This window comes from Stegodyphus dumicola, chromosome 1 (genome assembly GCF_044657685.1).
Source record: "Stegodyphus dumicola isolate Sdum_Otavi_A_Nest chromosome 1, ASM4465768v1".
NCBI classification, from domain to species: domain Eukaryota; kingdom Metazoa; phylum Arthropoda; class Arachnida; order Araneae; family Eresidae; genus Stegodyphus; species Stegodyphus dumicola.
Window position 1 is genome coordinate 278,708,368 of NC_140768.1, and position 25,386 is coordinate 278,733,753.

Below are 25,386 nucleotides of genomic sequence, written 5' to 3' on the forward strand. Positions count from 1 at the left end.
GGAGGGTGAAATCTGGTTTCTTTTAAGGTCAAGTTCCTCTACTAAGGAGTATTGTGGTGCTGAGTTCACATTCCGGGGTTGGTTGCTTTCATTTTCTCGCGTTGAAGGCTGCAGGGGGGAGTTGTTAACACAATGATTTCTAACGACAGGGTTTTCCCTCGCTTGCATTGACAACTCCGTACTCATTTAATGTACTCCATGATTGTGCTCAGCAGAAATTGTCGCAATAGTAGAATGTGTTCGACCTCAGGTGAAATTGTTTACATTAATGGACTGAAAAGGAATGAATAGATAAATAAACGTTCAGAAATGTGGCCACACAAAGACTGCAACACTAATGTGATGCAATGAACTGAAAAAAAAAAAAAAGAGAAATTCTTTTTGTCATAAAATTATTGATTGATCTTAGACATATTTTGTTTGTGATTAACGCCTTATTTTTATTTTTATTTTTGTATGTGTTCTGAGTATTTCTAGGTTTAATTAATTAAGTGATTTAATTGATGTTTTGATTAATTGTTTTTTAATGATCTTCCTTGAGTATTTTAATTAGTAATTGCTTTGATTAATCTTGTTGTTTTACTTGCACATTTTGGACTTGAAATTTAATGTGTCAGTAACGTCACTGTTACCAAGGAGTCGTGTGAAATATTGTTACATTATGTTATCCTTTAGCCTTATTGCACAGTATGAGTCATGGTATTTCAAGAAGTGTCTGTCTGCTAAATTTTGGTAAACCAAAATTTAATTCCTTAGGGGAAAGGAATGTTATGTAGAGAAATTACCGGATAGCGTTATAAAAATTAGGTGAATGATTTTATGATTTATGGAAATTTAAATTTTATTTTGATTCCGAATTATTTAATTTAAGGCTTTAATTTTGGGGAAAAACAGATGCTTCTGGAAATATTATTTAGTTTAAAAGAGTATTATTTATTTTCCTCTATTTCTAAATCTTGTAAATACGTGAGATCTGGAGTCTTAAGGAAGATTCGATCGGATTGAAGCCAAACTAAGAAAGTTTTTAGATGAAGAAACTTCGTGTCATTTCCAAGAAACCATAACCTTTACAGATCAACATATGAAGTGGCATTATTCTAGATTATTGTACACCCATCTTGGTGTTATGATTTTGATACCAAGGTGGGTGTTTGAGACTAAGGCAACATTGCCTAACTTTTTTAATCGGTTAAAAAAGTTAGTATTCTGGAGGCTTATCATAATTTTGCAATGGCAACGAAAAGGCATAATTGAAAAAGTAAAACTGTACTAATACTAATCGACAAGTGTATTTTATTTGCCACACCGACCGAATATCAAAATATCGAGTGCTACTACCAAAATCAGCAGGGCTTTTGATACATCTTTAAAGATATAGCGATAGCTTGCATGCTGAACCGAGTCTCACACCATTAATTCCACCCTTATTACATATTAGAACTGGCTTTGGTGGGAAGATGTTAATTGCACAATTGTAAAAAGGTATAGACATTGAGGATTGGTTTCTCCTCACTTCGAGCCCTTTCTTATTAAGTGCCACCATTTTATTCCCGTCAAGAGAAGACTTGCTGTCCATTATTGAAGTCTTAAAAGAAGGCTTCAACTTAACTGATAACTTACTCACAAGTTATCAGTTACTCACGATCTCTTACTACTGATAACTTAGTCACGAGTAAGATAAAATCACACGATGAACAAGCATTAATTTAGTAGTCAAACAACAAAAATCAGAGTTATATATGCAAATTTTCTCAGGACTAGTTTCGATGGTTTTACCGAACCATCTTCCTCAGTTGTTAAAGCGCAAATGAACGAGATAAGATATTGTGATTAGATAAGATAAGAATGGCTGAACAGGAGTTAAACTACTGGCGCTATCTAAAGATGAAGCCAGAACTAAACTATAATTCCCTTAAAGGCTAAAGTCAAAGGTGGATGGAATTAGGTCGTTAACTAAAACAGAAAGACTTTTTTTAATATGAAACGCCTCTAGAAAATCCAATTCTCCAATGAAAGATGTTTTTTGAATAATTTTGACTGCAAAAAATTTAAAGTGTGATTTTCGGACCAACAATACTGGGCAACAGAAGACTTCCGTGTTTCCTTTTTTCTAACATATGCCTCACATTCCTTAATGCGAAATTTTAAGGCTCTCTTAGTTTCACCAATCCAACTTTGCCTTCAGCATCCCTCTGAGCGTAATGGTAGGCTTTGTCCGGTCGTGAGATTTTTTGTCATTTGTTATATATTAGCTTATAAATTATGATATTTTGCTTTCTCACTTTCATTAACAATATAAATATCATCTTAATAAATGTAAGTTTGACAATAGAGCCTAAAGTAAGTAAATATACAAATTTAGCTAATAAAGTATCTTTGAATACAGGTCTTCATGGCAGATCCAAAAACGCGTGCCGCTCAGAGGGTTAAGGAAATTGTGTTTTAGTTCTCGTTACATCAATAGATGGTGCAAGTAGCTTATCTCTTGTCCAGCTATTCTTATCTTATCTTATCTAATCACTGTATCTTATCTCGTTCCTTTGCGCTTTGGCAGCTGAGAATGATGATTCGGTAAAACCATCGAAACTAGTACTGTGAAAATTTGCAAATGTAACGCTGACTTTTGTGGTTTGACTTCTAAATTAATTACTCACGTGTTATGAAGATGAAAATGAGCTTCAATAATTGCAGGGACGAACAAAAGTAAAAATAAAAATGACAGGATTAGATTTACGTTGTTGGTCACGTACAGGAGAGAGGGAAGACACCAACCAAACTACAGTCAGTCTGAATGGAACAGCCTGACAGATGAATTGCAGTGTGAATTTACGAAGAAACTGGAGTGTTTAGACCAAACCAGCAACCGAAAGATAGTTACCGTGAATAATTAATAGCCTTTATGATCCCACTGGATTAACATGCCCAGTAATGCTGTTTTTGAAAATTGTTTTACAAGAAGCATGGAAGAGAAATCTATCAGAAAGATCTACTAGTTAACGGAAATTTATGAAACGTTTTCGATTTATAACTCGTTGAGAAAATTTTGATTTTAAATCAAATGAAATGCCAAATCCATTAGTATTTTAAACTAAACAATCGGCGCAACCCCTTTTATTGCAGCGCCAACTATTGGACTTTGAACTTAACACTCATATTTTAAAGATCTTAATCAGTATCGCGCACCAGATGGAGTGGTTAAATTAGCGCCATGCGGCGGACCACACAGATATGAGAAAATCGCGCGCGCGGGCCCCGCAAGTCACTGTTTTCAGATTTTTACGACATGACACAAGACATGGTCTGACATCAATTTGTTCCAGTCGACAGTACAAGAGACATAATTTCACGATCAGTGTCAAAAGATTTTAGCGTTCTGCACTGCGTCGTTGCCAAAACCTCCCCTCGGAGGTTGATTCAGGAGAATTCTTGGGAAGTACTGGATAGGATCTGTACCTAGGCAATCTCAACAACGAGGGCATAATAACAGACTTCACAGAAGGCCCGAGGGCTTTCGGGACAGAGTAAGTCTCGGAAGGGATTCTACTGGTACTGCCTTGTCTGCCGTTGCTCTGTGGGGTCGCAACATGGTGCACTGCTTTCGTGCGAGACGGCACTCAATTCCGTTAAGGTAACATAGCTAGGTAGGAAGTTGCCCTGTCACTCTGCGTTGTCGCTAAAGCCTCTTGATTTCAGGAGGGCTGACGAAACAATGATCTTGTTTTTCCTCTGATATCGTTCCAGATATAACGAATCAAAGGATGTAAAATAGTATTGAAAAAATTAAGGAGGCTTGGCTAATTCAGTTAGACAATTGTTTCCATCGGCACATCATGCCAGAATGCTCTTGAACTCTCGACTAGAGAGATCTTCGTTAGCAGGCTCCTCGTGTGTGTGTGTGTGTGTGTGTAATACAGCTTCTTGTAATTGTAATAAATATTGTTACGAAATGTACAGGCGCGGTGAGATGGCTTCCCCGCAAAGCAGTTTTAAGGTTGCCATAAAATAGCAAGGAAGGCAGGGTTGCCACATTTGGCGAGAAATCGCCCATTTGACGACAAAATTGGCGATATACCATGGACGGTAGGAGAACCTTCTGAAACGAATTCTTACCGGTTTAGCCCAGAATGTTCCCGAACACAAGCCGAAAGTTATATAAACCCTGCTGGTCTGCAGTCAGTTAATGTGTGTACCTCATCGAGAGTGTGTCTCGTCTAGCGAGTCAATCCCTGCGGAGTCGATCGAGTTGATAGCCGGGCAGCGAGTGCCGAGTGGGTCGTTGAGTGCACCGAAAGAGTCTCGTAGAGTATCGCGGTTAGTGCATCGTCGAGAGAGCCTGTTGAGCTCCGGAAACGACTGAAACAAGGATTCGGGAAATATGCTCTGTGTGTCGTCGAGTGCATCGCGAGTTGTAGCGTGGAGAGTCTCGAGAGTACGTGGAGTTCCGAGAACGACCAAGCAGAGTCTGGAGCTGTACTCCGGAAAGCAGTGTCGGTTGCTTTGCAGGAAGCTGTCTTCACCGTGATAGCCTGATAACTTGACGGCTGTGTCGCTGATCGTGTCAGCGTGTTTATAATAGTTCATCGACGACTGTAAAACGTGGTTTTGAAGCTATCTGATTAGCACTGGCTAATAAAGTGTATTTCGATACTTCATTAAAGTGTGTTTCGATACTTCATCAAGTGTCGTCGTTATTCACTCCAAATCCACACACACCCCGTACGAACGTAAAGGAAGAAAATAACGTAACAACTGGTGGCAGAAAAGAAGAAAAACGCAACAATATGTTTTGAGTTCAAAAATGCAGTGAGTATATGCAAGCTCACAAATGTATTAATCATTATATGGAGTCAGAAGCGTTAAATGGCCACCTGCCGCCATTTACCCACAGCGGTAACCCAACCACATTTCTAGATTATTATGAACAAATATAAGAAAAAAAAGTGTGTATGTGTCAGGTTTTAGCAGACTGAATGCAATCAGTCCAAGCGAAATAAGCATTTTTTCGCAGTACTAAGAAAGGCCATAATCAAATCAAATCTTATTTCGAACTAATTTCGAAGAACAACTTACTGAAAGTGGAAGACAATAATTTATTAAAAATGTAGAATCATACACTTTGTATTTAGAACTGCATTTTTTATTGCTCCATTTTAATTGTATAAGAAGCGATATACTTTTCAACCGAAATAAATCACAAAAATGATCTTGTATGCTCATTATACTACAAAGTTGGATTTTCTGTTTAATTTCAGCATTAACGAGTTCTTCAGACCATGCGCGAAGGTCATGATGTCGTCAGTAATGGATGAAGACGATCTTGATTTTTTTTTTGAACTCAGTCTTTCGATGGTCGTGACAGCCTTGTCGTCCAGATGGCGCAGATGATCGAAATGGCTGATAACGAATAATCTGAAAAGAAAAAAAAATGTATATAATTCTCTTGGGATGTGGGAAATAACGAATACTAAAAGGAAAAGAAAAACAGTACGCGATGCGCTGTAATGTAAGAAATGTAAATTTGAAGAGACAATGCATTTTATTAAAGAATAGTGACGCCATTTCCTGCGCACGGCACCCTTTACAATTAATTTTCATTTTTAGTGTTCTATAATTACAATTTTACTTTTTGGATTAAATTTCCTTGGCATATTATTTTTAGCAGTAGTAAATAAATTAACAATGATCGAATGATAAAATATGAATCTAGTGGCAGACAAACTTTAGTCTTTTGGAGTTCAATATGACAATGCATCAAAAAGGAAAAAGATAGCCTACGGCAGTGGGCGCGGCCGCATATTTACGGAAGATGGAAAAAGTACAATCCCAAACCATTAATGTAAAACAAAACTGTCTAAGGAAAAAATCCAGAAGAAAAATAGAGTGGTGTTATGATAATACATGATGTCATATTATTTATAAGTTGTTTTTATTCAACACATAACCAGATGCGAATTTGAACTCATATATCGTTTAAACGCATTGTAAATATTGTTGTTCTTTAATGCCATGCATAACTTAGTTTCTTTCATTTGTGATAATGTAATAATGTTTTATTCTTCTTTTAATATTTTCTTTAATTTAATGTAATTTAATTACTTTCCTTTAATTTAATGTGCTCTTTTGAGGTTTTTTGAGTACTTGGCTAATGACTCTACAAGTGTTCGTAGAGTGAACACTCGTAGTTATCAGATTATTTTGAAGCAAGAGATATGAAAATATGTAGTGCCCTCGCCGGGAGTCGAACCTGGACCTTTCAAGTACTAGTCGAATGTGCTAACGTTACACCATCGATGCATGCTGGAAAAAGGAAGAAATTCTCCACAATTGGGATTTTATTTTTTAAGCTGAACACAAACACCCAGATGGTATAGTGGTTAGGGGAGCCAATTGCGGTACCGAAGTTCCTGGTTTCGAATCCTGGAGAAGGCATGGATGTTTGTAAATGTATAATGTCTTTGCGGCATGGTTTCGCTCTAAATATATGGCTACCCCAAGGTTCTTTCGAGAGGTTGGTTGTAAAGAAAGAGGAGTGGGAGACCCTCGAAACGGTCCCACCGTGGTGCTCTCCATTAAAATTGTGGGTGGAACTGAGCCCCCAGTTTCGATGGACTATCGTTTCACCTGTACGGTGTTCAAGGCTCTTGCTAAGGACAGGTGCAATCTTGCTCTCCTTGCCATGATGAATTTCTGTAGGCCTTGTTGTGATCTTACTGTCACACATGTGAGATAAGTCACAACAACAACAAGCTGTATACAGTGATTTGCCAGTTAGCTTCTTTGAACCATTATACATTGAAAAAAAATGTGACAGTTCTATATCTCCCGTTTTACTGGGATGATTGACGAAATTTCACTTGCGTTTTTCATGTCTCGAAAGCGCTACTTAGGATATAGATTTACATATGATAGACATAGATATTCTGGCATAAAATGGGAAATTGTTTCCCACATTTTGATTCTACGACTTAAAATATGCCAAATGCCAAGTTTTGTAAAATTCGCACCCATAGTTTTCTAAAAATTAGCTCTCAAAATTTTATCTTCTCCTTGTTAGTTGAATTTTGTATATAATATTTATTAATCTCTCTTTTTTTATTAAACTTACTTAACTTCTTCTTTCACAGTTATAAATTTAGGTTCAATTCAAATAAAACTCGCCACTGCTTTCTGATTTGTTTTTAAAATTTGTATTTTTTTAGTAATTTTTACACATTTCTCGAAAAAAAAAACAATTTGAACCTATAAAATTTTTGTTATCATCTTAGAGTAGATGTAAGTCTAAGGAAACCTGCAAAACACTGAAGCCTTTTATTCAAAATTTCATGAGCTATGCATAAATTTTACATACAGGCGCGTTTTGAAATTTGGCATATTTGTTTTAAGCAATAATAACGCCAAATGTGGTTTACGCACTTTGTTAAAATGAAGACTTAGGTGGAATGGAAAAATAAACGATGCACTATTTTTCAACACAATGAAAGGGAAAGGAAAATAGGTTAACAGAAGTTAAGTATTTGCTAAGTGAATTAAAAAGTGCACCAAGATAAATTGTTGTATTTCTCGGTACGTTTTTCACCAAATTTTACAAAATTTAATATTTACGCATAATTTGAGCTGTAGAATAGAATTATGAAAAAAGATCGGTATGTCATTTCAGAAAAAGTCCAATTTTGTGTCAAAATGCCGATGCTTGAACAATTGCGATATATAAATTTAATATATATCCTAAGCCGCAATTTCGAGACGTAAAAAATGTAAGTTAAATTTCAGTAGAAAGGGAAATATAAAATTCTTCCTTTTTTTTTTTTTTTCTTTGTGTGTGTGTGTGTGTGTAGAGTGTTAAGCTTTTTTATTCTTTTACTTTTTTCGAAAAAGATGCAAACGAATGTTGAATACATGAATAACATACAGTACAGGCAATTCAGACGACGGTAACGTTCTGTTAAAATAGTCTCAACTCTCACATAAGAGTTATTACGACTGTTTCTGATTCTTTGATCACTGGCCAACACTCCCAACTAGTTTCTTCTTCCTTCGCACGATAAAAATAAACCTTAGAAACGTATAACAGTGAAAACTAAAGTTAACTAAATATAAGAAAGTTTAAGACTTCGTAATGATAGAACAAGCATCTTAGAGACGACTTTTATCTTTTCGCTGTGATTAGAAACAATCCAAAAAAATTTCTTCAAACGACTAACGACAGCATTTCATCCGAGTTGAAATTTTATGTAATTCACTGTATATAAAAACAATAGTCGGTAGAAAAGGCTGTGGAACTTTAAATTTGGCTGCTGATTCTAAGTGATGTTTCTTAGAACTGACTCTGGTAGTTTTTGACAACTCTAAATATTGCTGAGAATTAAGAAGCTTAATTTTTCTCGTTATATGTTGTGTTGAAATATTACATAGAGATTAAATTCTTCTCAAATTGAAGAAATACTTGCATTTGGAATTGACAACGATCAAACCCAAGCAAACGAGCCATGTCGTTAAAAAATGGTGTTGAAAGCTGAACAAAAAAGAACATCGTCAGAAAAAAAAATGGTGATAAAACTAACATCAAAGAAGCAAAAGAGTCTTTAATGAATGCTGACCGAGATATGAATGACAAATTTATTTGAAACATCTCAGCCAATTATATTCAAAATAACCATATCTTCATCCTAAAGTAACCTTCAAGTAATATACGAACTTGAAGGTTGGGAGAAACCTAAGAAGACCAACTGATGGCGTTATTCTAAGATAGTTTTAGTTGATGAAAACTATAATTGCACTAGATGGAGCGTGAAGCACAGATTTATTTATCATACTGGTGACAGAAGCACTTTTTTTAAAACCACGAAGGAGATAAAGCCTTTAGAAGCTGTTCCGCCAATAGGAAGAATCGTAGAAAAGGGATCTGATAACAGATTTTGAATATAATGAAACCATCTTCAGATAAGTATTCCGCCATTTATAACCAATATCTTGGAGCAAATATTACTAATTAATAATGGTATAAAAACTTTACTAAAGAATTTTTTTCTTACAAAAACAAAATATAAAATCCTAATTAAGTGGTTTTCGTTTTCTAAAAACAAAAAGTTTGATATACACACAACCTGACTTCCTTCTACGGCCTACGAAATTGTACACAAATTTTGCTGCATTTTATTTAAACGTATTTACTCGAATTTGATTAGAGCCATAATTCTCATTCAATTACTTTAGTACTCAGTTCGCGGCATAAAAAAAAATATATAAAAACTCCAAACATCTTCATTGTAAAATACAGAAAAAAAATAAAACACTAAATGCAGTTTAAATAGTAAAAAATGATATTCTTTTACAATTAAAATTAGTTCTTACTTAAAAACAAGCAATTCGGCCAGCGGGCAAGAAGGCAGATTTTTCGGTGCACAAAACTGACACTTAATACTTCCTTTATTTCGTACAAGAACATAAAAATTTAGGAAACTATGCATAAAAAGAAAATATTTTAAAATTAAAAATCTTTCAGATTAAGAAAAAACTCTGTTAGCTCCTTTTTATACATATATATATATATGTGATGTACCAACTTTTGTCCGGAATAAATAGATTGGTGAAGAAATATATTTATTATTGGTCAGGAGAAATAGCAGTTACAAAAATCATATTTCCGGAGTAAATAAGAAAAATTACTAATAACTTTTTGTATGAAGTTTACTGCATCGTTTTATTAAAGAAAAGACCCCAATATTCCTTTGCGAGTCCTTTTATAGCCTCTGGAAAGGCAGAACTTCCAAGAAATGACGTCAGCCTCGTCAGCCATTCCAGTTCGCTTTAAATATCTCCAGAACATTCTATAACTGTACGTGTAGAAAAGGCGGGAAAAACAACTTGACTACGGGGCTGTGTATTTAATTCCACGTACTTTCAAATAAGAGACCGTCTCCATTAAAAATGAAAAGAACATGCAGTTAGAAATTTAAGTGTATTCTTGACTATGGACTTTTATTATTACAATATATATATATATATATATATATATATAATACCTTTAATTAACTTCAGGATGCAATTTCAGGATCTTCCGCCTAGACCAGTACTTTCGAGAACATTCCAGCCTATTACGTAACCGCTTCTATAAGTAGAGAACTCGCAATATTTTGCGTCAGAGAAAGACCGCTTTATCCCTCTGCAGCTAAGACCTAAGACCTGTGCCGCTGCTCTTCTGCCTTTTCTTTGTTAGAATATTATGACGCATTGAATTTAATTTTATTTAGTAAAGAGTGATGATAAGCTTTTCAATTGAATAAAGATGTGGAATCAAAACAATTAACTTCTGTGTCATCATTTCTACCAAGCTTCATTCATGTGCCCGACTGCCAAAATATTACATACATAAATTGTGCACATTTTGCTTTAAACATTATTAAATTATCTTGTTCTTATCTTCTGGTTAAGGTTTTTGTGCCTTTAGTTTATCTGCATGCAATAGCTGTAGAATTATCAACAATTAAAAATTTTTTTAAGTGCGACTAAGCCTAAGTTTTCTTACCATAGTAGCCATATTTGTTTATATTTGAAATTTAAGAGTATAGTGAATTAAGTCTTTCTGCAACTTGAGTATCTTTTTGTGAAGTGGAACTTTTAGTTTTGTGCACCGAAAAATCTGCCTCCTTCCCTGCTGCCCGAATTGCTGCTGTGATAACTGAAATAATTGAATGAGAAATATATTCGAGAAAATAAGTTTAAATGAAAGGCAGGCAAAAATGTGTATTATTTAATATTCCGTGCAAGGAAGTCATGTGGTGATCAGGTTTTTTAAATTTAGTTTTTATGTTTATGATCTACTTTCGAAATTATTACTGAATGGTTCTTGGTTTCAATAAATTCAGGTTTCGTTAAATTCATGATCACGTCTTAAACAGATATGCATAAAAATATCAAATGACAAATTTAGAATAAACACATGGGATTGAAAATAGAATTGCATTTTACGCCTGTGCATTATTCTAAATTTATATTATATTAGGTATCGTAATGTTAAGTTAAACAAATGAACGGCCATTTATCATGTAATATCTCTAAAAATGGTCTGTTTTGAAAGGGAATGAATCAAAAAAAAAAAAAAAATCGGCCTTCAGCAGACGTTATTGATGAGGGGATAGGGAACTAGCGGCAGATGAGACGGGAAACATTCCGTGAGTAAGGGTTGGTGACATGAGATAGCAGGAGATGAATCGGCGATTTTGACAATACGATGAAATGGAAAAGGGCGAATCGAAAAATTCCCTCTGCCAGATCCAAAAAACTGTTCCCCAATAAGCATAAATGTTTTAAGCACAAAAAGATAAAAAGTGTATATGCTTTGCCTCAGATAAATTTCTTTATCCAAAAGAATTATCTCTGTATTATTGCATTCAGTAGAATTAATGTTCTTAGCCACTAAAAAACTGCAAAAAAATTATATTTTATTCTTTATATTACTATTGATGAAACTGCAGTCTAACTGATATTTTCTTTATATTTTTATTTATTTTGCCAATGAATGCTATTTGGAAAAAAAGAATTTTTATATGTTCCTCGCATTGTGAAAAAACGACAGTATCTGGAGCCATCAAAGTTTGAATAACATAGTACCTCCATCGAACATGTGCACCTGGAAGCCCGAACGACGAATTTCGACTTTGTTTTATTCTTTTTATTTCATATTTTGTAAAAATCTAATGAGCAATTTCAACAATTTGAAAGCTAGCAATAGCAACACAAGTACGAAATAAAACATCTTTAAATTCAGCGCTCGATACCGTTGCCATTCTGAAAAAATATAAGATATTTATATTTTAATTTTGATTTAGCAATGAAGAAAGCAAGCTGTCGCCATTCACTAAAGCCTAAGATACTTTCAAATTTAATCTGGAAGTTTACTGCGTAATACACTAAGAGATTTAAAAGCTATAAACACAATTCTTAAAAATATTTTTTTTTAATTTTAATGTGATTGATTTAAATAAATATGTATTAAAATCATGAGATCTCTAATCAGATATATGCAATAATTTTACGAAATTACATTGGCTGGACTCATTAAAATCCTTATGTACAATTTCGTTTCTACGATAATTATTTTAGGCGGCTGGCCGAGTGAGCCAGTTTTTAAAGAAATAATATAGCGAATATGTGTGTGTGTGTATTTAATTATGGCAAAGCACACTAGGGCTATCTGCCTAAGAAGAGGGATGCCTTCGTGGAGGACTTTCTAAGGGAAACCGGCCCGTATACACGTTACACATGGGGAAAACCACGAAAACGCCCATGCAGCCAGCCCGTTCGCGGGATTCGAACCTCGGACCGAACCACCAGTGTTCAGCGACTTTACCGCTCGGCCGCTGGTGGGCAATATAGCGAATATAAAAATATGTATGCTAACTTATCGCGAATTATAAAGATATGCTATTTCTAAACATTTTGCGATTTTGTTGTTGAATTGAATTTTATGTGATGTAAGTGCGAAGAACGTGATATTTAATGAATAAAGCACATAAAAGGTTAATAATAAAAAGGCAAAAAAGTTGTTTAGCAATCTTAGTAAGAACACTCAATATTGATATAATGAATTTAGAAGAAACTGTAAAAAATATAAAAAAATACGAAAGGTGCTAGGTAGAGTGCGAGGTCCGAGAGAGTGTTAAAAATCTTAACAAGTCCTTTTGGGCGACTGTTAGAACTTGAAACCTATCAGAATTTTTAAAAATTTTTATTTATTTATTTATTTATCTTCCGTGCTTACAGAGGCGAACAAACAACACTAAATAAATAAAAACAATTTTTTTGTTCCTTTTAACTTTCAATTCAAGGTAAATTATTTAAAAATAATTTTTCAGAATGAGAAAAGTATCTGCAATTTTTGTCAGGAATTGGATAATAGATGGCGCTATGCGTATCATTCCAAACTGTACTCGGAGTTGTTTATTTTACATTTTATCAGCTCTGTTTCAGCTTCTCCACTGTTCTAAATAATTTAAACAACGAGCGGAAGCGGGATAATACAGAATTCAAGAAAATTTCAAGGGCAGAAACTAGGTTTTAAAACATTTTACAGTCATAAAAGAGTTTTTGAAAGTTAAGAAATATTTAAAGTAAAATTTTTTTAAAATTTATTTATTTCCAGTGCATAAAAAGATCTTTGGAAACATTTGAATCAAAAAGAATTTCTAATTTTTTTAATAATTAATACAGCTATTTTTAAATACAAAGTTTTAGAAATTCTTGTTGCTTTTATCCTACATTTAGGATATAAAACTTTTTTGTGTGATGTTAGAGAATCAAAGTTCTTTATTTTTCTTTCTTCTCTCTCTCTTTTTCTCCCTGATTATCAATTTTCCCCTCTGGTTGTAATTGTGAATTGTTTTTAATGGAAGTGATTGAAAATGAGAATTTTTCTTTCGAGTTCAGGATAACTCAGTAATTTGAAAAGCAAGAACTTTTCTGAAAAATTAAAACAAGTGATACGGCATAGCAGGTACTGAAGGGAAACTGAAGTTCGAAATATGAAAATTATTTTATAGAAAGCTGTCAATTTTTTGTACAAAGAAATACTAGACGCAGACACTAAAATAGATGCGACAATATACATAATAGTACACAGACACTATACATTAAAATGCATGCGACAATATACATAATAGTACTATACATAAAAGTACACAGACACTATACATTAAAATACATGCGGTAATATACATAACAGTATGCAGACACTATACATTAAAATGCATGCGACAATATACATAATAGTACACAGACACTATACATTAAAATACATTCGACAATATACATAATAGCACTATATATAATAGTACACAGACGCTATACATTAAAATACATGCGACTATATACATTACTATATAGTACACAGACACTATACATTAAATTACATGCAACAATATACATAATAGTATATAGACACTATACATTTAAATGCATGCGAAAATATAAATAATAGTACTATACATAAAAAAAATTGAATAGTTAATTATCATGAAATGAATTATTAAAAACCTGAAAGGTTTCAGATTTTAAATGACGTCTAAAGGCGCGTTTCTTTAAGGTTTTGTGTGTTATCTTTACTTTAACTGTAACGAGGATGACATGCGTAGACGAAATGTAGCTTTAATTCACTGAGTAATTAGAACTGCATCATTAGATATGAATTTTCTTTCCAGACAAGTTAGAAATCTTATGGAGGTCGAGAAAGATTTGTTGATGTGACTTATCTCGCTTGTCTAACAGTTACATCAGAGCAAGTCCACACATTCACTGTAGCAAGCAGTGCAAGAATGGCAATAGCCTTGAGCACTATATAGGTGACAGCTAAGGAAATGTTAGAGACTGCCTGTCGGAAATTCTAAAGATATGCTGTTTTTAAATATTTTGTGATATTTGCTGTTGAATTGAATTTTATGTGGTTAAGTACGAAGAACATGATACTCAATAAATAAGGGTAACACACAAAACGTTAAAAAAAGTCTCTTTGGGCGTAATATAAAATCTGAAAGTTTTCCAGTCTTTGGAAAAATATCATTGAATGATTTGTGTTCGGTAAAATGACAAGCAATGTTATATTTTTTAACATAACACTTAACACACGACAACTCAAACAAATGAAAGAAGAATGTCTTTTTTCCATTACAAAATTGTCAACTTCCCCAGTTGTCTTGAAACAATCTCTTTTCATCGGATCGCCCTTTTTTTCGTATGTGTGTGTTTGGAAGACACCTCTGACAGGATAGAGAGATAAAAATTACAGTTTTCACGCATGAAACGGTCACTTGTTAACTGTGATTTATTATCACTAACCAGCTCTAAAAGATAGAAAAAAATCTCACGCGTTTTGTAGACAACCCTTATTCTTCACTACCTTTCGACACTGTAATTTCAAAGACAATAAAGCCTTTTGTAATATCAGAAATGATATTTTATTCCATGCCTCTTGAACAACTTTCCAAAGTCCAAGGAGGATTGTAGGTCGACGTTTGGGCAATGCGCTTTTTAAAAAGTTCAAAAGCGCAAAAATCCATGGGTGTTACATCCGGAGATTTAATAGGAATATGAGTAAGCCTTGAGATTAGTTTCTTGTTCCATTTTTTGTTTTCCAGGAAATTAACAGTGTGTTTTTGCGTGTGGCTGCTTGGTTTTGTCTGGATACAGTTACACTGATTGATGGCACTGGATAAAGAGAAGATATTTCATATTTTGAAACTGAGAATAAAATATGTTCCTGATAGTACCTGGTATTGATCTTCACATTGTAAAACGCATTAGCATTTTAAGTAAGACAAATTAGAATTTGTAACATAGAAAATAACAATACCCACAGCAAAACTTATCATTATAAAAAATGATAACACAATACATTGCAATGAACAATGCTATATCATTCTGTGATTTTGTGCGCATGCCTAGTTCTTGGATGATTCTTTGAAACTGTTTCACAAACTTTAATTACATTAATATATCTATTTATCAGCTTTTTAAGTTATATTTATCGCGAACACCCTGAAATAGTCAACCCAGGTTAGGAACCTCAGACTTGGGTATCGTTTGGCCTTTCTGTGAGGAAATTCCATGCTCCTCTTTATCTGTTGAGCGGGTGTACTCAACTGGAAACTCCAGGCATTTAAAATACTAGTTATACAATGAAACTTCCTGTTTCACTAGAAGCCTAAAGTAACTATTCAAGGCCAATAATGATTAAGCACCACTTCAGAAGGCCAACACTGGTCCCCTTTTCTACGAAATGCATTTGACGAATCTGGAATTTTTATATACCAGCTGGAAGGGCGTAACATTTTTTGATAGAAGAATTCAGGTCAGGCAGCGTAAGTATCTTCCTAAACATATCATTATTAGATTCTTGTCTTACCTAGTATTGTTTGCGCGTGTCTCCAATTATATGTAACACCGTCTTATGAAACGAAAATAAGTACTGGCTACAAGTATAAAATTTTTGGAAGACTGATTTCTAATAACTGAAAAATGTTAAAATATGTGGCGTAAATAAAGAAAAGAAAAAAATTTTTAATCTCTACTATTATATAATGAAGAATCTGTAAATGAGTATGTGAGCGCGTCGTACCGAGGAAAATTTTGAACACACTTATCGTTCTGCAACGCGTCTCGACTACCGAATTATTTATTTAACGAATTTTTTATATATTTTTCACTCCCAAAGAGAGTATTTTATCACTGCATGTATTCAAATTGCATAGCATCATAAACTGCAGGCATTTAGCTTTCAAACAATATGTATTCGACCTCATTTTTTATGATTACTAAAAAAGCGATCACAAAATGCGAAAAAAATTGCAAAAAATTATTTTTTGATTGTTGATTTTAAGAAGCTAATCATTGCAGAAACAATTACATGTGCCATCTTAAACCAAAGACATCGTATTAATTTGTAATAATTCGATTTGATTCGAATTAAAAAAATACTTGTTAAATTTCCATGATTTTTTATAAGTTCATTTAAGATTTCTGTTCATAAATTTTTCTCTTTAGTAGAATGCCAGTTTTGCTCTTGAAAGGACCATTTGTAACTTCATTGGAACTGAAACGTCGCTGCTGATTGAAATTTTATATTTCTGAACTGCGCATACTATGTTCTATTTAGATGTTTGCATATTTAATATTAAACTGTATTCTATATTCTCCCATATTTTCGAATAAAAATATTTCTTTAAGACTTCTTTACTTTTCAGTAAAATCATCAATGTCTAGTTTTGCTACTTTTTTCTTTTCTAATTTTTATTTTTTAATTTACTTTAATTTTAATGGCAAAAATATTTATGTTTCATTTTATTTTTTTTCCAGATCGAAGGCTGGCTGCGCAAATGGCTAGTATTTCAAATACATGATCATCAATTTCGCTCACGATACTTAGAAAACATTTCTTGACAATACCAGCGCCGAAGAATTTATAGGAAAAATCTGAGAAGCAAAATAAATTATTTCATCTTCCCTTACCGTTCTTCTTCGTAAAAGAATAATAATCATGTGTTCAAAATAATTAAATTATTTCATCTTCTCTTACAGTTCTTCTTCGTAAAAGAATAATAATCCTGTATTCAAAGAATGTGGCTGCAAGATTAATTTTCTTCAGAATCGCTTGGTTATTTCTCTGAACTGAGCTAAACTGACTTAAACACATCGCAAACACAACCATATATAATGTGTTGACCGGCCTTCTGGAAAAAATCTCATGGAGGCTTTCGAAAATGCATTTCTGGAAACTTTCAGAATATTGTAAAGTTGCTGAGACCGAAAAATCACCAAATGGTGCCAAAATTATCGCCAAAACCTATAAGGAGATTTTCCGCTATATCTTAGTTAGCAACTGAAATGTTCACGCAATTTAAGCATTGATAAATTCAGAATTCCGAATTTTATACACGAAATAAACACTTCGAAAATCAATATGTGGCCATAAATTCGAGCTGGGCAAAAATAGACTTTAAATTTATTACATTACACATCTCAAATAAATAAATAATAAAAAATACATTAGGAAAAGAAATTAATTCGCTGTCATACTTAACATAAACGTAAATATATTTATAAAAATTAAAAAAAATGCCTACTAATTGCAAAGTTTCTCAGAATAAGGTAGAGAGTACTTCTTTGAGAGGGGGGGGGATCCTTGAATTTTTACACCTTTGCCGTAAAACTGATAACCGTAAACCTAAATGCATTATTTAAAAAAGAAGTTTTATTTATACTTTTTAATAATGTTTTACAGCAAGTGTTATTTTAAACGTAAAATATGTTCCTAGCGCCATAAAATTACATCGATTGCAAGATTTCTAACTAATATGGAAAATATCATCTTCACCAAAAATGAAACATAACAGAAATGATGAAATTTGGTATTAATATATGGATTTTAGCACTCTTTCAGTATTTTTAAAAATTTTATCCAATTGGTAATTTTCTTTTTCAAATGATAATGCACTTTCTAATATTTTCAGTGTTTCCTAATTTCATTTTACGTTCAAAAGAAGATATGTAGAAAAAAAATGTGGAAGCTTTCGAAATTTATTTTTTTCCCTTGGGTCGAATTTAATTTTATTTAATATTAAAGATTAAGTTTCAACAAATGGTACACTTAATATGATTTCTACTTATTCGAGGGTTAAAATTTACTCTGTGGTATTAGACTGTAAACTGCTGCTGCTGCTTTTTAATTAACTCTAGAACTGTAACTAATCGCTCAGTTTCAAAACCGTTTTCATCTTAAACACCACGCATTTCCCATGAAATACATTTAGCGTAAAGAATACTGGAAATACTCTAAAATTTGTTGTTCAGTGTAATTATGTGTCTTAAATGGCATAAGGAGTTTCGAAGGCTGGTCTATGACGTTGATGGACTTGAGTTCGAACCCCAGCTATTCAGTTTGATGTTGTGTCTTTGTAAATACGCGAATTCTGAGAGACTACCAGCATCGACACTGAACCGTCTCCATACCTTCCCGGTCTTATATTTCGAAGCAAAGCGCTTCAATCTGTTCTCTCCCCATCAGGTACTCATCTTTTATGGAAAATATTCTTTACGGTTGCATCACAGGTCAGGCCCTAATGGGACTCTCTCAATAACTGGCAAGAGTAGGAACACTATCACATGCTGCAGGCCAGTATACCGACTAAATATCAAAATATCGAATCTCAGATATATCAGAGGCGCTTGTGACTGTAACGTCTTTGAAGAATGTAGAGCAAGTAGTCTATACGAAAGTCCTCCAGACATGTGGTAAGGGTAACGATATACAGAATTACCGCATTCGTCCCGAACGTATAAACAGTAGTAGCACTTCCGACTAGTAATAGACTATCTCTGGTTCGAATTATGGTGAGGCATAACCGATTTTTCACATTTTTTGTTCCGTAGAACTTAATATCTCTACAATGTGTACTGGACCCCAGGATCCCAACTCAAAGGGTGCTCTAGGATGGAGTTGAGGACGATAATTTTTTATGCTTTTTATTATAATTTAATAATCCAATCAATTTCAGTTGAACTTTATAGCTTAATTTCTAAGATTTAAAACTGAGACTCCATTTGACTCATGATATTAAGAATATGCGCAATTAAAAGGCCATGCTTGTGTCAACAAAATCAGCTGTAATCCATAAAGCTGTAATTACTCATTCTATAAGTAACTTCACCATTTTTTTCAGTTAAATATAATACATTTTAATTTTTTCTTATCCTCAATCTTTTTTAATTTCCTAAAATTAGTGGAAGTCTAGGAAAACGTCAAGAAGCATTTTCCATATTCATTTTCACCTTTTGAATCAAAAGATAAATTAATGAGCAATAAACAGCAAGACCATTTAATCGCGTATTGGATAACACTGGAAAAATTGCATTTTCTGAGTTAAGTTGGATGATATGTAGTTTCGACAATTATCTTTTAAATTTTACTCAAATTTAATTTTAAGTTCAACCTTATTCTGATGAGCCATCATAAAGTCTCTCCATCAAAATTATGCAAACTGAATGGGAAGCGACATGAAAAGTAGGAAGTTAATTTTAACAGTGAACTTAGTTAAGCCTGCATCATGATCCTGCCGCTTGGCACCACATACAGCACACGTGTCGCTGCAGAAAATTTTTCAGAGAAATGTGTTTCACTGAAGGAAAGTTTGTAGAAGAAATACAGTAGAACTCCAATTATCCGAATTAGTTGGGACCAAACCCTATTCGGATAACTGGATTTTTTCCGAAGAAAGGGTCTACGTACACTTTAATTAATTATTGTATGTTGAAAATGAGAGAAAAAAACTATTTTTAAAGAAAAATAGGTTTTAATTAATTAAAATGAAAAACCAAAACTTTTGCTTACATGTCATATAGCCTACTCTACAGTACTTACAAGTGCTTGCTGAACATCCGTCATTGCTTGCTGAACATCTCCGTCAAAATAAGCTGTTTGACGGATACCGTACTTGCATTTAAATTTCTTAGCCAGTAGTTACAGAATGAACAACCAAGCTTCTGAGCTAAGATCTTAGCTGTTTCACAAAGAATCGGACCCGAAATTGGCTTTCCCATAGAATGCTGCCGCTAAAACCACTTGAAAACGACATCTTCTAAATTTTTGTTTGGTGCTGCATTGATTTTCTTGAAGAACTTCCATCTTCGTTTTCAATTAGTGACACGGAGTTTAAAAATGTAGGTTTGCTCCTTTTAATGTCTGAAATCGCTGATTGTCCAATACTACGTTTTCGTTTTAATTTTTTTCTTAAATTCTGAAAACGATTCAGATAGTCGGAGTTCGAATAATTGGAGTTGTACTGTAGTTGCGTTCAGTGACTAGTTGCGCATATGTACCCGCAACATTTAACGAGGGTTTTGGGGGGGGGCTTCATTAGGCGACGAAAGAGAGGATACACTTCTGGGGAGGGGTTGTTTCCTCTGTCTTGCACAGCAGAAATCTGGTGGTGGTTTAAGAATCGTCTGCAGTAACTGCGAAAGGCCTACTAGAGGTTTCGCTGCTTTTGATAATTTGTTAAGAAAGCTAGATAACCATTCCGTCTCCAGATGTTTATATATTTGAATTACATAGTGTTCCAACCAAAACGGATTCCTTAGCATAAAACCAAGTAGGTATACTATTATTATTACACTTACATAATCATACATTGGCTCGGTACGCGTTGCTTAGAGCATGTGTATTACATACTTTACATGTTGAACAGTAAAATATCTATTGAACTATAAAATGTTCTTCCTGCAACGTCTGCCAGCCGCCTTTGGATTGATGAACCAATATCAATATGATTACTACCTCCGGAAGTTATGGCACTGAAACTAATTTTCTTTCAGATTCTCAAAGCTTATATATTTTCTTCTTTGGTAAATATGTTGCATACGTGTATCAACTAGGCCAATATCATAAGAGCTGTTTAATTGGATAACAATGAATTCTTGTGTATCTTTTACCACCTATCACATGAAAACGGAATATAGGAAGAAAAATGTAACAGCTAGACAACGTTTCAAAATAATATTACTTTAGCGCCATTTCGAAGGTTCGTCCTGTATATTCTTTGCAATTTACTTCGAGTTCTTTAACCCTTCTGAAAACATTCTGTACTCTAAATCCATCATTTAAAAACCTTTGTGAAGTGAGCTGTTTGTGCATAAAACTTGCTACCCTGTCAGAACTCTGAACATGTGATGAGAGAGATTCCCCCTCCTTTCTGCATGCCTTCGTGGTGTAACGGTAGAACACTCGGCGCGTATTCGAGAGGTCCAGATTCGAGTCTAGACGAAGGGATTCCTCATTTTTCACGTCTGCTGCTTCAAAAAATCCTAATGTCTCTACAAGTACATTCTTACAATCCCTTAACAATCTTCCAGTACATCCTCGCAGATACATCTCTCTCTGAACGCTTACTGAATTCTACGCTGCATCGAATAGCAACAGAAACCAATGCCAAATATGTACACAGGGGTTGTTAAAAAGGAGTATGTTATTCCAATTGATTCTTTAATGTACTTTTTATAGTAGAAGAAACAGCAAGCGCCCAGAATAAAGGTATCCAATATCTTAATATATTTACATTATTAAGATTATTTAACAATTATATGAAATTTAATAATCAATTTTTAAAACAAGTACGAGGAATACCAATGGGCTGTAGCAGCTCATCCGCCATTTGTAATCTATTTCTTTTCACACAAGAATATAAATTTCACATATTACTGAATTTGGATCAACGTAATTATTTTCCAAACGTTTACAGATACGTAGATGACATTATTACAAGCAATAACTTTAATAAGATAGAATAAGCAAATATATATCCAACTTGCCTTAACAATACTAGCCCACAGCAAAAAGAAATTGTCTACCTTGATTTACAAATATTAAACTACAAAAATATCAGAATCTATGATAAAAGAAGCAGCTACGCAGCAGCATTTTTCGGCCATGACCAGAACGTGATTGTTTTTATCTTCCGCCAAAAGTAAAACGTTACATATATATATAGTTTCCATTTCACAATTTGTTCATTACACTTAGGTAAAAATAAACGCCAGACATAAATTTCTGGATTGAATCCATTCTGAGATTTAAGACAAGTATTTCATCACTATTTAGCTACCTATATTCCTTCTTTCTAACGACAGTTATATCTTGATAGCTTCGCAAAGTTTCTAGATGCTACCGAGAAATCACGATGCTTTCTGAAATGTTGTTCGAATACTCTTTATAAAATCCCTATGCTTCGTTTCTTTGAACTGCTAACATATTCTTTAACTTGTGTCCTTTAATCTAAGATTTCATTTTAGGAAGAAGAAAACTATTTCACAGGTGTCAAATATGGCTAACAAGGGAGATAGTTGGACAAGTAGACTTTTTATTGCTAAGAAGAAACAGCTGTAACGTCTCATTGTTCGGTTTTTGAATTCAAAACAGTTAAAACATATTGAACGAAATAAAAAAAAAAATGCTTTAATTTTTTTTCCCTTGAGCTCAATATTTCAACCTACATTTTTTAAAATAGATAGTTCTTTTAATTATTACCAACAAGCAATGTTTGACTGGCAACTTCACGGAGATTAGCTTCAAACGTTGAAATTGAAAACAGGCATTTTTCACTCCAGTGTATCTGCATAAAATGTCTTTATCTTTTTCTTTAAAAATGTATCTTTTATGTATTAAACTTCAAAGCTACAATCAAATTTAATTTGCGGAAGATCCCTTGCGCGGATTGGAAGTTTGCTAATAATAAGTAGGGAATGTTATATCGTATTCAGTATTATCATTAGTAATATATTTCTAGAACGTGAGTTGAATTGGATGTAATCTAAATGCTTTTTTCTCATAATAAATCTCATTAAAAATAGTCAACTAAAGTGAAGAATATAACCTTGATTGTTAGGAACAGAAAATTAAAGACTTCATAAAAAATTAAGAAATAAACGAAGCTGTTAAACGTTTCTTGGAAGTTAAATGCTACGCTAAGTAATATCTCGTAGAAAATGCTCCCTCAAAAAAAATATTCTAGAGTAAAAGGTCAACGAAGAGTATTCAGTCGTGTACTGAATATTATCTATTCGTCCCTGATGATTGATCACCACTTATAAAAAACCACGAGCAACATAGCGCGGCATGAACAAAGTTCTTTACCGTTGAGAGAACATAATTGATGATATAATGTATCAAAATTAAAATCCCATTCGCAGATTCAAATTCGACACTGGTCGAATTTATATACACACCTAAATAGCATTCATTAAAGATATACAATTTGTATTTTAAAGTTGCTATAATGTTTTAAGATTCTTTTAAGAACCCTCTATGTAATCAAAGAGTGAAGAACAGGACGGCTTGTAAGAGGTATGTAATTACAGACATATGGTCTTTTCCACTTAAGAATGGAGGGGTGTCAGGGTACTCAGTAAGGGTAAAAAAAAACTCTTTAGACCTCAGGTTACTAAAATAATGTAATGCATGTATCTTCGATGGCATTCTTTCAAAGGCTGATCACCCCCCAAAAAGCTCAAGCCGTTGATTAAGTTCTTGACGCTGAGGCTGAACTGGTTCGAAGCGCCGCAAGTAAAGTAAAAGTTTTATTATTATTACTATTATTTTTTGAACAACAACAACCAAAAAAAAAAAAAAAAAAAAACTTTTTATTTCCCCTGGCAGTTGCAGATGGTAGATCCCAAGATATTTCAGAAATCCGATGACTCATGAATCAGGACTAACTTTGCTTCAGCTACGCAATTTGCGTTAGAATACGTGAGCTAACTCAAAGTATAGTCTTCCCCGTAAGATGATAAATAATATAGTAAGTGCTGTAGTTTAAATGGATTTGTTTTCATTGAAAGCTAGAAGCTAGTACAATGTATAATTCATACATTATTCTCAAAGTGTCACTCTGGCTTATTTTTTATCATGTAATTTGGAACACGAAGTCATTAACGGCAGTAAGCTTCCATTTACATAATTTTAGAAGCGATAGTAAGTTGCATGGTAACTTTTCTTTAGTTGATCAGAATAGTAAACAATCTATTTTTGCTAGTCACGTAAGAATTAATGTTATTTATACACATTTATTAGAGATAGAGAGAATTCTAAATTTTCTCGAATACGAATAGTGAAATGTTCTAGAATTTCTCCAATCCTTCGTATAAGAATGAGAACAAAAATAAGTAAAAATTAAAAATAAATTAAAAATGTTAAGTAAAAATTTTCTTATTGATTATTGATTGAAAGTTATTTCTAATTGAATGAAAGCAAAATTTCAAAATTCCAACTACTGAAAAAAATTAAAAAGTGCAGTTTTTAAAAATACATTTATACCTATTTATTAAGAAGATGCAAATTAAATTTAACAAATAAAAGGCGTCATTAAAATTCTTGAATCTTTAGGTTATTTTTTTTTTCATATAATTCGGGGGGGGGATGATAAAAAAAATCATATTTTTAACTTTTTTCTTTTTTTTTTCAGAATTTTTTTTTAAATCAAAGCCAAGTGCAGAAAAGCGGTTATTTCAAGAGTTAACACAGATACGCACTAAACATGGAATACTAAATTATGTTCAGAAAATTAAAAGTGCAGCACTCAGCCCCCCCCATAAGACAATATTGGTGATTCAAGATGTAAATTTCTGTAAAACTTTAAACCCCCATGATCGCACTGCTGCTTTTGTTTATTGTTTTATTAGTTACTTGTGTGTTTTTTGCTTTTTTAGGATAATAATTTCAGGTTTTCTGTTGTCTGTAATTAAGTTTGTGGGCACGTATTTGTATATAAAGGCTCATTTCTTGCACAGGATTGTAGATCTTTTTATTCTGAAAGGTCCTTTTTCCAAGCTTTATTTGTGTAGAAAATGCTTTGCAACGCACGGTTTAGACATTTTAGTTTTCATTAAATTTAATTGATCCCTTGTAGCTTCAAATTGGATTTTTATGGATTTTTACATTTATACGGATAGTTCTTATACTGGTATATTTCCTTCTTTAGTTTCTCCTGACTTCCTTTCTTTTATTTCATTTCCACATTTCATTCGTCGTAGTTAAATGTACTAACTAAATGTACTTTTGATGACTAAGTTATGTTTATTCTTTACACTATATAATAATTATGACTCAGTCAAATAACAGAAAATTACGGAAGTAATGCCTAAGTTTTCATTGAATTTTCATCATGATGTAAAAATAACATATAAATCGTGACAAAGTATGAATTTTGGTTTTTCTCTTTATTTAATAATGTTGGCTTTAAATTTAATTTACAAATTTTGATGGTACTGCTTTGATATTTATCATCTCTAAACTCTGCGTTGAGTCAATAAGCTGTATTTTAATATTTCGCTTAAAAAGACAGATATTCG

The 25,386-nt window shown here is 33.2% G+C and overlaps 1 protein-coding gene across 1 annotated transcript in view; it reads right to left on the reverse strand.

Moving 5' to 3' along the window:
- Positions 1-5,070: 5,070 nt before the first annotated feature.
- Positions 5,071-25,386, reverse strand: part of LOC118201373 (leucine-rich melanocyte differentiation-associated protein-like) — a 190,362-nt gene continuing 170,046 nt past the window's right edge. Inside the window, exon 3 of the mRNA XM_085807489.1 lies at positions 5,071-5,409. Coding sequence (XP_085663615.1) covers positions 5,217-5,409 — 193 coding nt within the window. The 3' untranslated portion in view covers positions 5,071-5,216. The remainder of the gene's footprint in view (positions 5,410-25,386) is intronic.